Raw genomic sequence first — 16,941 nt, 5'->3', positions numbered from 1 at the left:
GGGTTATGCTTACATACGTATTTATGTTTATAGACACCAGCGCAGGAGGAATATTTTTTATAACCAGTTTTTAGTATTATATGGAGGTGGTAACAGACACTCCTACCTTGCAGCGGTGTCGGTCATTAGTGGCAGAAAAAGGCCCTGTGCGCAATAGATGTTTTTTCTGAGTTTTTTGCGGCGTTTTTTTAACCGCGTTTTTGTGCTGAAAACGCTGTGACATTGCTCCCAGCGATGCTGTGTTTTCAGAAGTGCTGTCCGCACACAGCGTTTTTTGTACCTGTGTTTTGTGGTGAACACAAAAACGCAGCATGTCAATTATTTCTGCGTTTTTCACAGCGTTTTTCACTCATTGAATGCCGTGCACAAAAACGCAGCAAAAATGGACCCACGTTTTTTACCGTGGGTGTGGTTTTTTTTGCGTTGTGCGTTTTTTGCGGACAAAAAAAAAACGCAGCGTGAAAACACCGCCTAGTGCGCACATAGCCTAAACATTATGCATAAGCAGTTTAACCCTTAAAACAGGTCAACTACCAGAAAAATCAAGGCTGAGCTTATACATTTGGCATAATACAGTGCACGGCTTCATCCAATCTGACGTGGGCCCTAAATAGTACTGTGGCTCTCACACATTCACCATTTGTGATAGCAACGGAGTCACCTTTAAATCAGTACATTTTTTAAAGAATAAAAAAAGTCAGTTTTCAGGATGCTCCCTCCAGACTCCGTTCCTGCCCCCTTCATGTGAGTCTTGGCTCCATGCATCATCGCATTGTCACAAAAAGAAAACATTCAGGAAGAGGAGAGATGGAAACTTGCCAAGTCTTCAGAGTTCAGGAGATATTTACAATTTACAGGAACCTCCCGATTATTCCAGGTGGATAATAAAGTATGGTTACAGGCTCTAACCATGGGCAGAAGACTTTACTCTTACACTCAGGTGCTGAAAACACATTTATCAATACAACCCTTGTGCTTAGTTATGGTTTCCATGCCGTAAACCTCCCGACACACACGCGGTGATCCGGCCGTAAACCTCCCGACACACGCGGTGATCCGGCCGTAAACCTCCCGACACACACGTGGTGAACCGGCCGTAAACCTTCCTACACACACGCTGTGATCCGGCCCGTAAACTTTCCTACACACACGCGGTGATCCGGCCGTAAACCTCCCGACACACACGCGGTGAAACCGGCCGTAAACCTTCCTACACACACGCTGTGATCCGGCCGTAAACTTTCCTACACACACGCGGTGATCCGGCCGTAAACCTCCCGACACACACGCGGTGATCCGCCCGTAAACCTTCCTACACACACGCTGTGATCCGGCCGTAAACTTTCCCTACACACACACGCGGTGATCCAGCCGTAAACTTTCCTACACACACGCGGTGATCCAGCCGTAAACTTTCCTACACACACACACTGTGATCCAGCCGTAAACATCTCTGCGATAAACTTCTCCACACACACACACACACACACACACACACACACACACACACACACACACACACGGTAATCCAGTCGTAAACTTCTCAACACACTGTGGTCCAGCCATAAACCTCGCTGTGGTAAACTTCTCTACACACACTGTGTTCCAGCCGATCACCCACTGGCAGTGGAACAGACTGCTGAGAAAGTCATTGACAAAGTCATCAGAATCTCTAATAAATAATTTCCTGACTACGGATATTCTTTGTAGTTTCTCTTTAAATTCTCACAGGCTCTGATGGATTAAGAGATTTTACTTCAGGGTTTTTAGAGTAGATGATTAATATTTCCAGCCAAAAACGTCTGTGATAAGTCAGAGATTCCAGTTTCCCACTTAGAGGCTTTAGCCTTCTATAAACCAACCTGAATATGAGTGCTGGGTGCCCTCACTCGACAGTTCGAGGTGCCTCCGATGGCACAAATTCCCTCTTTGCGGTTGATTGCTTTCCGAAAGGTTTTGGCAATGTCACTACTTTTCAACTCTTGTACAAGCTGGAGGGAGAAAGAAAAAACAAACAAACATGGATGAGAGGATTGAATTTAAGGCTTAAAAGGGAATGCAGCATAGCTTACTGTATTATTAGGGACTAATGGATATTACATCAAGCACAATGACTTTGGGCTCCGTTACTTATTCCATCTAAAAAGATTAAGAGCCAAGGCCAAAATCTCCAGCATCTCTGCTACTTGTTCTTTTAATAGTAAATGCATTGTAAGTAGACAAAAAGTAAAGTATTTCTTAAAATGTCTCAATGGGCACATTAGCAAGTACAAAAGGTCTTCTTACCAACAATATAGGCTTTGTATCAATACAATATCTAGCCACACACCAGCAGAAGACAATCTGCTCTTCAATAATTGAACATAACATTTTAGCACCCTAATCAGTCTTCCGTCCCATTCTTCGCCATCTCCCTTGCTTCCATCATTCCCCCATTCTTCGCCATCTCCCTTGCTTCATCACTTCCCATTTTTCGCCATCTCCCCTTGCTTCCATCATTCCCCCATTCTTCGACATCTCCCTTGCTTCCATCATTCCCCCCATTCTTCGCCATCTCCCTTGCTTCCATCATTCCCCCATTCTGCACCATCTCCCTTGCTTCATCATTTCCCATTCTTCGCCATCTCTTGCTTTCGTCATTCCCCCATTCTTCGCCATCTCCCTTTCTTCCGTCATTCCCCCATTTTTCGACATCTCTTGCTCCCATCACTTCCCCATTCTGCACCATCTCCCTTGCTTCCATCATTTCCCCATTCTTCGCCATCTCCCTTGCTTCAGTCATTTCCCCATTCTTCATCTCTGGCTTCCATCATTTCCCCATTCTTCGCCATCTCTTTCTTTTGTCCTTCCACACTTCTTCGCCATCCCATTGCTTCCATAATTCCCTCATTCTTCACCATCTCCCTTGCTTCCATCATTCCCCCATCTTCGCCATCTCCCTTGCTTCCATCATTCCCCATTCTTCGCCATCTCCCTTGCTTCCATCATTCCCCCATTCTTCGCCATCTCCCTTGCTTCCATCATTCCCCTATTCTTTGCCATCTCCCTTGCTTCCATCATTCCCCCATTCTTCACCATCTCCCTTGCTTAAATCATTCCCCCATTCTTCACCCATCTCCCTTGCTTCAATCATTCCCCCATCTTCGCCATCTCCCTTGCTTCAATCATTCCCCCATTCTTCGCCCATCTCCCTTGCCTTCAATCATTCCCCCATTCTTCACCATCTCCCTTGCTTAAATCATTCCCCCATTCTTCACCATCTCCCTTGCTTCCATCATTCCCCCATTCTTCACCATCTCCCTTGCTTCCATCACTTCCCCATTCTTCACCATCTCCCTTGCTTCCATCATTCCCCCATTCTTCGCCATCTCCCTTGCTTCATCATTCCCCTATTCTTTGCCATCTCCCTTGCTTCCATCATTCCCCATTCTTCGCCATCTCCCTTGCTTCCATCATTCCCCTATTCTTCGCCATCTCCCCTTGCTTCTCCATCATTCCCCCCATTCTTCGCCATCTCCCTTGCTTCCATCATTCCCCCCATTCTTCACCATCTCCCTTGCTTAAATCATTCCCCCATTCTTCATCTCCCTTGCTTAAATCATTCCCACATTCTTCACCATCTCCCTTGCTTCAATCATTCCCCCATTCTTCGCCATCTCCCTTGCTTCCATCATTCCCCCATTCTTCACCATCTCCCTTGCTTAAATCATTCCCCATTCTTCATCTCCCTTGCTCTCCCTTGCTTCAATCATTCCCACATTCTTCACCATCTCCCTTGCTTCAATCATTCCCCCATTCTTCGCCATCTCCCTTGCTTCAATCATTCCCCATTCTTCACCATCTCCCTTGCTTCAATCATTCCCCCATTCTTCACCATCTCCCTTGCTTCCATCATTCCCCCATTCTTCACCATCTCCCTTGCTTAAATCATTCCCCCATTCTTCATCTCCCTTGCTTAAATCATTCCCACATTCTTCACCATCTCCCTTGCTTCAATCATTCCCCCATTCTTCGCCATCTCCCTTGCTTCAATCATTCCCACATTCTTCACCATCTCCCTTGCTTCAATCATTCCCCCATTCTTCGCCATCTCCCTTGCTTCAATCATTCCCACATTCTTCACCATCTCCCTTGCTTAAATCATTCCCCCATTCTTCATCTCCCTTGCTTAAATCATTCCCCCATTCTTCACCATCTCCCTTGCTTCAATCATTCCCCCATTCTTCGCCATCTCCCTTGCTTCAATCATTCCCCCATTCTTCGCCATCTCCCTTGCTTCAATCATTCCCCCATTCTTCACCATCTCCCTTGCTTAAATCATTCCCCCATTCTTCACCATCTCCCTTGCTTCCATCATTCCCCCATTCTTCACCATCTCCCTTGCTTCCATCACTTCCCCATTCTTCACCATCTCCCTTGCTTCCATCATTCCCCCATTCTTCGCCATCTCCCTTGCTTCCATCATTCCCCTATTCTTTGCCATCTCCCTTGCTTCCATCATTCCCCCATTCTTCGCCATCTCCCTTGCTTCCATCATTCCCCCATTCTTCACCATCTCCCTTGCTTCAATCATTCCCCCATTCTTCGCCATCTCCCTTGCTTCAATCATTCCCCCATTCTTCGCCATCTCCCTTGCTTCCATCACTTCCCCAATTTTTCGCCATCTCCCTTGCTTCCGTCATTTCCCCATTCTTCGCCATCTTCCTTGCTTCCATCATTCCCCCCATTCTTCGCCATCTCCCTTGCTTCCGTCATTTCCCCATTCTTCGCTATCTTCCTTGCTTCCATCATTGGCCCATTCTTCACCATCTTTCTTGCTTCTGTGATTTCCCCATTCTGGCCATCTCCCAATTCTTTGTTATTTCTCTTGCTGATGTCGTTGCCACCATTCTTCACCATCTCCCTTGCTTCAGTCATTTCCCCATTCTTTGCCTTCTCTCATGCTGCCCATTCCCGCTCTAATGCTGCACCAGAATAAATGACTATTTCTTAGCCATTATATGATTAATATTGTGCATATTTTATTTCAGCATGCTCTAATTTTCAGTTTTCCCTGAGCGAGTGGGTGGACACTGTACTGTATATGGGGTATGACATACCAGCTAGAGACATTGATTCCTGTTCACCTGTATCTATGAAGTAGCACAACCTTATCCAGCAGTGTGGCTGTGTATCCAGCTCTAGGGGGAGATAAACACCAACTAGAAAGCAGCAATAGGAGTCTCTGCTCTTCTATTGCATTCGACTTCTGAATTTTATGGAAAGTTAAAAGTGAGAAGAAAACTGTAGATTGAAGCCTGTGAGTGTCCATCTTGGGCACAGCAGATTTTAGCATTTTTTCCAAGTGGATGATTAGTTCAAGAGGCATGGCGGAAGAGAAGAAGTGGTTGATAAGTGGAGAAAGAAGAATATTTCTCGGATTGTAATAAATCCTAAGTTCTTGTATTTTTTTGTACTATTAGATGTATGCAAAGTTAGCAGAAACATGTGCGATCGTTAAAATCTAATTACTGAAAAACAACAATAGTTTAAACTTCGCGCATAAAGAAATAGCGCAAATATATTTTAAAGCAAAATCCACAATTAACGTAAACAGCGATATTCCTCTGTGAAAACCAACACGTTCTGTGTTTGTTTTCACTCTAGGCTTAAGACCAGACAAAAGGCGAATCATTCCATGGAATATTCCACAAGCATTGCAGGCAAAGCCCGTGCTTATATAGTCAGCAGAAGCACAATAGCGGTCAATTGTCAGTGGTGGAGAGGTAACAAGCCCTCTGAGCACTTGTACCGGGTGCGTCTCTGACCCCAGGAGGCCGCGCACCATGGATTAGTGTACCTGCCATATGTGCTGTACAGCTAATTCCACAGCTTACATTATTTATCATCTGTAACAAAAGGGATCGCACTTTCATACGAAAGATAATGCTAGTTTTACTGGGTGACAATGCAGTAATATTATATCATTCATACATCATAATATTATATGTTAATTTTAAATTACACAATATTAGGCTACACACAGATGTTTGCCACTCGTCATGTAATATGACTACATATTTCGATAGTCTATTCGGGCTCTGTCATACTGTGTTATCTTCCACGTACTGTGGCCTTCATCACACACACAGACACACAGACACACAGACACACACACACACCAGACACACACACACACAGACACACACACACACAGACACACACACACACAGACACACACACACACAGACACACACACACACAGACACACACACACACAGACACACACACACACAGACACACACACACACAGACACACACACACACAGACACACACACAGACACACACACAGACACACACACAGACACACACACAGACACACACACAGACACACACACAGACACACACACAGACACACACACAGACACACACACAGACACACACACAGACACACACACAGACACACACACAGACACACACACAGACACACACACAGACACACACACACAGACACACACACAGACACACACACACACACACACAGACACACACACAGACACACACACAGACACACACACAGACACACACACAGACACACACACAGACACACACACAGACACACACACAGACACACACACAGACACACACACAGACACACACACAGACACACACACAGACACACACACAGACACACACACAGACACACACACAGACACACACACAGACACACACACAGACACACACGATTCAGACGTATGGCACCGACGGGGCTATTAAATATAACGGTGCAAAAGGAGTTGCCATATGCTCTGTTGTGCACCATTTTCACGTATATAAGCCTACTGGAGGCGGAAATCCAATACACAGTCTACTGCTGTATGTCGGGGTGTCTACCTCCAGTAGGCGTATATGCTTGAATATGGTGCATGACAGCACCCGGTGACTCCATCTGCACCATTATAGGCTATGGCACGGTCGGTGAATACATTAGAATCCTGTTTTTCAGGGGGTTGGACATAACATGCAAAGAGACCACTGAACGTGAAAAACGACGTAGTGTGAAAGGAGCCTTACTGTTGCACTACAAAAATGTGTGGTCTAAAGTCTGGGTTATTCTCTTTAACACGGGCAGTGATTGTAAACTAAGCTTTTTCCAATAAAACTTATAAGTGTTGCCCTTAAGCAACTGGAGGATTGCAGAGTGGGCCTGTGAGCTCACGACCTGGCTAGCTTCAGTGCGACCATGCTCCTCTGATGCTACAGAAGCACACAAAGCTGTCTTTACTTGCATGATCAAGACTGCACAATTCAGTTACACTGGTCTAAGCCATTAAGCAGCGGTACAAGCCTGCCATCAATTAGGAAGACTGAGTAGTGGTGTGCTCTAGAATAAAAGGAAAAACACTAACGCAGATTGTGAGCCCCAATGGGGACAGTGATTATCACGTATGTAAAGCGCTGTTGAATAGCGCTATATCAGTGAGTAAAATAAATAGGTTAACCTCTTTAAGGAAAAATTTGCTAAGCTGAAGTCAACCCAACTTGACCATGTAAAAGGCAAAGAATCGCAGTTTCTATATTCCTAGGACATAAGATGATTATCTACCAGTGTTTCCCAACTCCAGTTCTCAAGACCAACCAATAGATAAGGTTTTCACAGTATTGCACAGGTGATGGGTTTTCAGGATTTCCTCTATATTTCACAGGGAATAAGATTCCCACAATCGCATACAAGATTTCTCCCGTGCCTCCCCATACTCTGGAACGCTCTACCTCAGCATATCAGACTCTCCCCTACCGTGGAAAGCTTCAAGAGGAACCTCAAGACCCACCTCTTCCAACAAGCCTACAACCTACAATAACCCTCAGTCCACTACACCACTGCGCAATCAGCTCTGTCCTCACCTATTGTACCATCACCCATTCCCTGTAGACTGTGAGCCCTCGTGGCAGGGTCCTCCTCTCCTCCTGTACCAGTCTGTTTTGTACTGTTAATGATTGTTGTACGTATACACTCTTTCACTTCTAAAGCGCCATGAAATAAATGGTATAATAATAATAATATTTATTAATTATTTATTATAAATAATAATAATAATAATAATAATAATAATAATAATAATAATAATAATAATAATAATAATATTATTAATAATAATGAAATCCAGAAAACCTCATCTTTATGTTGGCCTTGAGGACTGGAGTTGAGAAACACTGATTCTAGACTTTCCCTGGCTGTATTCTTCTTTCTGCATTCAGAACATGCACATATAAAGGAAGACTGCCTGCTGCCATCTTGGGTTTTATATTTGATTAATGCAACTCACTAGTTTGGGATGTTTCGTTAAACATTTTTACAAAGAGGCCAACCACAATAAAAGGGTTGGGCTGCAATGCTCTGCCCTGATTTCACATCCGTAAAGGAGGGATTGCATGGGTGCCACAAGGTGCTAATCACACACTCAGCAAGTATCATGCACAAACCCAATTTTGATTACTATAGAAAACCTTTAAACAAAAGCGATGAATGTTTGAAGAGAAGGTGGGGAGGGGGAGGGGGCTGGGGGGGTGTCATGAAGCAGGTACCGCATCATCTTGGTCTTCCCTACGAATGCTCGGTACCTTCAGTTTGCAGAGGTCCAAACACTGATTGCCTATCCAAAGGAACCCCTTGAGGACCACATTTCTTGCAACTGCAGTGCCGACATGGAGATCAGAGTAAAGGGTGAGGTGCCCGTGTGTGCAGACATCCATGTAGGTATATACAATGCAGTGTTTTCATGGAGATGGAGTAAAGTGGAGAGTTACCTACATACATAATCGCCAGTGTCTGTAACCCTATTCCAGCATGCACCATGGCACTGTCAGTTGCCCAATCGCAGTTCGAACTGTGCCTGTGCAAGTGACATACACGTCACCGCAGCTTCCGGGCACAAACTGCACGTGCGCACGTAGCGGTGACGTGATAGTATCGGGCCTATTTCATCTCCCCCTCTATATCTATATCTCCACTTCACTCCATCTCCATGACAACACTGCAGCTGTATGACATTGAAATATTTCATAGTGGTGCAGCCTCAGGCTTTGGGCCTACTAGTCTGAGTCTAATCAATTATAGCTGAGCCTATAGATTAGATTTTATAGAAGGCTAATATTATATACAGCAATGCCCTTTTTCCTTCTAGGTTGCCCATGTGCCACTTATCCCACCTTCCCGCTCGCAGAACAACCATTGCAGAACAGGGTAGAAATCCATTGTGACATACACTTGTAATAATGACAATGCGGCAGACAAATCCTCCAGTTACTGAACATCGAAGCAATTCTTCACATCGCATGCAATATCTCATGGTCAGTGACAACACTCAGACGTGCGTCAGACAATGCCACAGGTGTGCGCGGCTACAAGTCACAATGCACATGATGAAACAACAAGTATGACTAGTTTCCTACAGCAAACGCTTCGGTCGTCATTAACTATTGTTTTGGGTCGACAGTAGCTCTGACCACCAAATTGTGTCTATGGTAACAGCCTACAAAGTCTGTATAGTCTAATCCAGCTGTCATTGGCATCTCTCCTGTACTCCTCACTTATCCATCAACTATACTGTAAGGTAATGTCTTACTAAGAGTGTGATGGCGTGGCGCATGAGAGCCAGATCAGACTACACCAGTTTGTAGCTTGTTCCCATGGAGACCCACAGCCCCAGCAGAGGAAGATTCCGCCCCCACCCATACACAGCCCAGCAGAGGAAAATCCCCCCCCACCCACACAGCCCCAGCAAAGGAAAATCCCCCCCCCACCCACACAGCCCCAGCAGAGGAAAATCCCCCCCCCCCCCCAGCCCAGCAAATCAAGCCCCAGCAAAGGAAAATCCCCCCCCCCACACACAGCCCCAGCAAAAGGAAAATCCCCCCCCCCACCCACACAGCCCCAGCAAAGGAAAATCCCCCCCCACACACAGCCCCAGCAAAAGGAAAATCCCCCCCCCCACCCACACAGCCCCAGCAAAGGAAAATCCCCCCCACCCACACAGCCCCAGCAAAGGAAAATCCCCCCCACCCACACAGCCCCAGCAAAGGAAAATCCCCCCTACCCACCCACACAGCCCCAGCAGAGAAAAATCCCCCCCCCCACACCCACACAGCCCCAGCAGAGAAAAATCCCCCCCCCCACAACCCACACAGCCCCAGCAGAGGAAAATCCCCCCTACCCACCCACACAGCCCCAGAGGAAAATCCCACACCCACACACACACACAGCGCCCCAGCAGAGGAAAATCCCCCACAGCCCCAGCAGAGGAAAATACACACACACACACACACACACACACACACACACACACACACACACACACACACACACAGCCCCAGCAGAGGAAAAACCCCCCCCCCCCACACCCCACACAGCCCCAGCAGAGGAAAATCCCCCCCCCACACAGCCCAAGCAGAGGAAAGTCCACACACCCACACAGCCCCAGCAGAGGAAAATCCCCCCCCCACACACAGCCCCAGCAGAGGAAAATCCCCCCCACACACACAGCCCCAGCAGAGGAAAATCCCCCCCCACCCACACAGCCCCAGCAAAAGGAAAATCCCCCCCCACCCACACAGCCCCAGCAAAGGAAAATCCCCCCCCACCCACACAGCCCCAGCAAAGGAAAATCCCCCCCACCCACACAGCCCCAGCAAAAGAAAATCCCCCCTACCCACCCACACACAGCCCCAGCAGAGAAAAATCCCCCCCCCACCCACACAGCCCCAGCAGAGAAAAATCCCCCCCCCACACCCACACAGCCCCAGCAGAGGAAAATCCCCCCCTACCCACCCACACAGCCCCAGCAGAGGAAAATCCCCCCCCCCACACCCACACAGCCCCAGCAGAGGAAAATCCCCCCCCCCACACCCACACAGCCCCAGAGGAAAATCCCCCCCCCACACAGCCCCAGCAGAGGAAAATCCCCCCCCCCCCCCCCACACAGCCCCAGCAGAGGAAAATCCCCCCCCAAAACACAGCCCCAGCAGAGGAAAATTCCCCCCCCCCACACAGCCCCAGCAGAGGAAAATCTCCCCCCACCCCCCACACAGCCTCAGCAGAGGAAAATTCCCCCCCACACAGCCCCAGCAGAGGAAAATTCCCCCACCCCACACAGCCCCAGCAGAGGAAAATTCCTCCCCCCCCCCACACAGCCCCAGCAGAGAAAATTCCTCCCCCCCCCCCACACAGCCCCAGCAGAGGAAAATCCCCCCCCCCACACACACACACAGCCCCAGCAGAGGAAAATCCCCCCCCACCCACACAGCCCCAGCAAAAGGAAAATCCCCCCCCACCCACACAGCCCCAGCAAAAGGAAAATCCCCCCCCACCCACACAGCCCCAGCAAAGGAAAATCCCCCCCCACCCACACAGCCCCACAGCCCCAGCAGAGGAAAACTCCCCCCCCCCCCACACAGCCCCAGCAGAGGAAAATCCCCCCCCACACACACAGCCCCAGCAAAGGAAAATCCCCCCCCCACCCACACAGCCCCAGCAAAGGAAAATCCCCCCCCACCCACACAGCCCCAGCAAAGGAAAATCCCCCCCCACCCACACAGCCCCACAACCCCAGCAGAGGAAAACTCCCCCCCCCACACAGCCCCAGCAGAGGAAAATCCCCGCCCCACACACACACACCCCCAGCAGAGGAAAATCCCACACACACACACACACACACACACACACACACACACACACAGCAGAGGAAAAAATCACACACACCCAGCAGAGGAAAATCCACCACACAGCCCCCAGGAGAGGAAAATCCCTCCCCCACCCACACAGCCCCAGCAGAGGAAAATCCCCCCCCACCCACACAGCCCCAGCAGAGGAAATCCCCCCCCCCACCCACACAGCCCCAGCAAAAGGAAAATCCCCCCCCCCCACCCACACAGCCCGAGCAGAGGAAAATCCCCCCCCCACCCACACAGCCCCAGCAGAGGAAAATCCCCCCCCCCTCACCCACACAGCCCCAGCAGAGGAAAATCCCCCCCCCTCACCCACACAGCCCCAGCAAAGGAAAATCCCCCCCCACCCACCCACACAGCCCCAGCAGAGGAAAATCCCCCCCCACCCACCCACACAGCCCCAGCAGAGGAAAATCCCCCCCACCCACCCACACAGCCCCAGCAGAGGAAAATCCCCCCCCCACACCCACACAGCCCCAGAGGAAAATCCCACACCCACACACACACACAGCGCCCCAGCAGAGGAAAATCCCCCCACAGCCCCAGGAGAGGAAAATCCCTCCCCCACCCACAGCCCCAGCAGAGGAAAATACCCCCCCAAAACACAGCCCCAGCAGAGGAAAATTCCCCCCCCCCCCACACAGCCCCAGCAGAGGAAAATCTCCCCCCACCCCCCACACAGCTCCAGCAGAGGAAAATTCCCCCCCACACAGCCCCAGCAGAGGAAAATTCCCCCACCCCACACAGCCCCAGCAGAGGAAAATTCCTCCCCCCCCCCACACAGCCCCAGCAGAGGAAATCCCCCCCCCCCCCCACACACACACACACAGCCCCAGCAGAGGAAAATCCCCCCCACCCACACAGCCCCAGCAAAAGGAAAATCCCCCCCACCCACACAGCCCCAGCAAAGGAAAATCCCCCCCACCCACACAGCCCCACAGCCCCAGCAGAGGAAAACTCCCCCCCCCCACACAGCCCCAGCAGAGGAAAATCCCCCCCCACACACACAGCCCCAGCAAAGGAAAATCCCCCCCCCACCCACACAGCCCCAGCAAAGGAAAATCCCCCCCCACCCACACAGCCCCAGCAAAGGAAAATCCCCCCCCACCCACACAGCCCCACAGCCCCAGCAGAGGAAAACTCCCCCCCCCACACAGCCCCACAGCCCCAGCAGAGGAAAACTCCCCCCCCCCCCACACAGCCCCAGCAGAGGAAAATCCCCCCCCACACACACACACACCCCCAGCAGAGGAAAATCCCACACACACACACACACACACACACACACACACACACACACACACACAGCAGAGGAAAAAATCACACACACCCAGCAGAGGAAAATCCCCCACACAGCCCCAGGAGAGGAAAATCCCTCCCCCACCCACACAGCCCCAGCAGAGGAAAATCCCCCCCCACCCACACAGCCCCAGCAGAGGAAAATCCCCCCCCCACCCACACAGCCCCAGCAAAAGGAAAATCCCCCCCCCACCCACACAGCCCGAGCAGAGGAAAATCCCCCCCACCTACACAGCCCCAGCAGAGGAAAATCCCCCCCCCCCTCACCCACACAGCCCCAGCAGAGGAAAATCCCCCCCACACACCCCACACAGCCCCAGAGGAAAATCCCCCCCCTCACCCACACAGCCCCAGCAAAGGAAAATCCCCCCCCACCCACCCACACAGCCCCAGCAGAGGAAAATCACACACACACACACACACACACACACACACAGCAGAGGAAAAATCACACACACCCAGGAGAGGAAAATCCCTCCCCCACCCACACAGCCCCAGCAGAGGAAAATCCCCCCCACCCACACAGCCCGAGCAGAGGAAAATCCCCCCCCCCCACCCACACAGCCCCAGCAAAAGGAAAATCCCCCCCCCACCCACACAGCCCCAGCAAAGGAAAATCCCCCCCACCCACACAGCCCCAGCAGAGGAAAACTCCCCCCCCCACACAGCCCCAGCAGAGGAAAACTCCCCCCCCCACACAGCCCCAGCAGAGGAAAATCCCCCCCCCACACACACACACACACCCCCAGCAGAGGAAATCCCACACACACACACACACACACACACACACAGCAGAGGAAAAAATCACACACACCCAGGAGAGGAAAATCCCTCCCCCAACCACACAGCCCCAGCAGAGGAAAATCCCCCCCCACCCACACAGCCCGAGCAGAGGAAAATCCCCCCCCACCCACACAGCCCCAGCAGAGGAAAATCCCCCCCCCTCACCCACACAGCCCCAGCAGAGGAAAATCCCCCCCCCTCACCCACACAGCCCCAGCAAAGGAAAATCCCCCCCCACCCACCCACACAGCCCCAGCAGAGGAAAATCCCCCCCCCCACCCACCCACACAGCCCCAGCAGAGGAAAATCCCCCCCCCCCCCCACCCACACAGCCCCAGCAGAGGAAAATCCCCCCCACACACACACAGCCCCAGCAGAGGAAAATACCCCCCCCCCCCACACAGCCCCAGCAGAGGAAAATCACACACACACACACACACACACACACACACACACACACACACACACACACACACAGCCCCAGCAGAGGAAAATCCCCAACACAGCCCCAGGAGGGGAAAATCCCCCACCCACGGCCCCAGCAGAGGAAAAATCCCTCCCCCACCCACAGCCCCAGCAGGGGAAATCCCCCCCACCCACACAGCCCCAGCAGGGGAAAATCACACACACACACACACACACACACACACACACACACACACAGGCCCAGCAGAGGAAGACCCCCACACAGGCTCGGCAGAGTGTTACAACAATAAGCAGCACAGCTAAAATTCTGCAGAAACACAAAGCAAAAAAACAGGTCCAAGGTAACCCGTAATCTGAGAGTAGAGCTCACAGAATGTAGGTGGACATTAAGTTTATTGCATTCCTGCAGGGACTATCATTAGGAAACTGCTAAAAGAGCTTATATTTAAATGGTTGCAGTTCCCCTAAGAGATTCTCCCTATATGGCAATATATACTAGATCAAAATGCTCATGAAAAATATTTATTTTATTGCAGGCCAGGACACGATTATATTGCTTGATATGACGCTGCCATCAATAAATGGGAACAAGCTTTTATTATGAAAGAGGACACTTTTCCCATCACACCCACGAGTATCATGTGTAGGGTTATCTCATATGGGATCAATAATAAGATTGCTTCCGACTCATAAGGTCAGGTTTTATCAATGAGTCAAAAGTGTCAAACTTTCAAAAGTTTTTACTGATATAACTTAAAAGGTAGCGTGTCACATTCAACATGCCGTCTAATGTCTGGGTATTTTTTTTATAAAAGGCATCTTTACACAGTGTTGGTTTTTGAAGCTAAAAGACCAAAAACTCTCCAAATTAGTTTTTTTTTTTTTTTTTGGAGTTTTGAGTTTGATGAGGGTTTGAAAATTTCAGTTTCTCCTCCCCCGAAAAAAAAATTATTAAAAAAGCAATACACTGTGTGAATATACACCAAGATGGAATGTACAGAAGTTCAGACGTCTAGAATGTTTTCCAAACACTATGCTGTACTTTTTTAGTTTAGCACAATAGGTGTGAATGTGAATCATTTACCTGGCACTATCAGAAAATCAAAACACAGTTTTCACTTATACCTCTTGAAATAATTTATGCTAATTGTTTAATTTGCAGTTACGCCTACATATTCCTAAAAATGTCAGAGACAAAGAATGTGCAACAGTAAAGGGTGCTTTACACGCTGCGACATTGCTAGCGATCTAGTTAGCGATGTAGCACGCCAGATCGCACATACGATTTGCCGAGATCGCACATGTGACCAGCGCTACAAAAATGACCTGTGTGCGATCGCAGCAAATCTTATCTGCGATCTGGCGTGTCACATTGCTAACGAGATCGCTAGCGATGTCGCAGCGTGTAAAGCTCCCTTAAGGGCATGTTGACATGCAAAAGATTTATACCCAATAAATTCAAGCACAATTCCAATGAAATCAACAGCACAATTTTCTAAAACAAATCTGCTCAAATGTATCCTCAGAAGTGATCGGTGTGCAAAATAACACAAGGCGATAGTGATGATTGACCACATGAAGTCACAAATAACTTCTAAAGTAACCCATAACTCAAAATCAGCAGGTGAAAAACACAAGAAATCACCGGAACAAAAAAAAAAAAAAATGCATTAGGTCTGTTTCATGCGTCCGTAAAAATCACAGACGTTCTTTACCGAGGTCTAGAAAAAGCCTATGTGCGTCGTGATTCACGGCAAACGGTGGTAGTCCATGTGCAATCCGTGATCCGTACTCAGTGATTGTACATAGACATTACTCACCTATCCCATTCCTGCAAATTTTGTGAGACCCAACACCATTAAAAGATTATACCCTGCAGGAAGGGGCACTCACTAATGTGACCTCCGTACAGAAGAAAAAATTAAAAGTTTTACGGGGAAACCGTATTGGGTAGGTCTACTGCTAATGTACCACTCCGGGGCGCGGCCGGCTACTGAGCTGCTCGGATCCGTGCTCGTCGGCGGGTGGCTCGAGCTCCTCACGGACCCGGGAGTCACGTCGCTCTTAAAGGAAGCTGGCGCTACGTGTAGGGGTGGTGTTCGGTGGAGAGGTCCAAGGCCAGGGGCGCAGTTGTTTGGGGATTAAGTTCGTGACGCCACCCACGGGTTGTGGTGAATGCATGGACACCACCGCTGCCATTGTCTAGGCTCCCGGGGACGGTGTTGCGCACCTTGGTGTTGACCCCTCCATGGGTAGGAGGATGATGGTCCCAGGTGCCCAAGAGGGAGGTGCTGAGGCGGGGGAACGGACGCGTGCTGGCGTGTCTGTGCGGTGCACGGCCCTAAGGCACTGTTGTACTCACTATTACAAACACGCTGGAGTCTCTGGTAAACCAAACAAGATGGTGGACGGTGCCCGCAGCCGGCTGCGCTTTCCCCCTTTTCAGGTTGGTGGTTTCCGCCTTTCTCCTGCACCTCACTTTTGGTAGAAATGATGACTCCTATGCCTGAGCAATGGTAGTCCGCTCCCCAGCCTTGTGTGCGCCGGTAGAGCCGGTTGGCCGCAGATGCTGGCCAGTGGGATCTCGATGCCTGGGCGGTGGCTTTCTATCCGTATGCTTGGGCTGTTGTCTTCAGTTGGGTCTTAGGTGGGAAAGGGCCTAAAGTCCAGTCCTCAGTTGATTCGACTCGGTCCAGTGGTTTCTGGGCCTCGTACTGGGTCTGAGTACC

General features: G+C 49.9%; 1 protein-coding gene across 1 annotated transcript in view; it reads right to left on the bottom strand.

Moving 5' to 3' along the window:
• PLS3 (plastin 3) overlaps positions 1-16,941 on the bottom strand; it is a 102,673-nt gene that overhangs the window by 7,061 nt on the left and 78,671 nt on the right. The window contains 3 exon segments of the mRNA XM_075324869.1: positions 1,523-1,715; positions 1,863-1,901; positions 1,904-1,991. Coding sequence (XP_075180984.1) covers positions 1,523-1,715; positions 1,863-1,901; positions 1,904-1,991 — 320 coding nt within the window.

The sequence above is a fragment of the Anomaloglossus baeobatrachus genome, chromosome 9, assembly GCF_048569485.1.
Source record: "Anomaloglossus baeobatrachus isolate aAnoBae1 chromosome 9, aAnoBae1.hap1, whole genome shotgun sequence".
Classification (NCBI taxonomy): domain Eukaryota; kingdom Metazoa; phylum Chordata; class Amphibia; order Anura; family Aromobatidae; genus Anomaloglossus; species Anomaloglossus baeobatrachus.
This window is presented reverse-complemented; position numbering and strand designations above follow the sequence as displayed.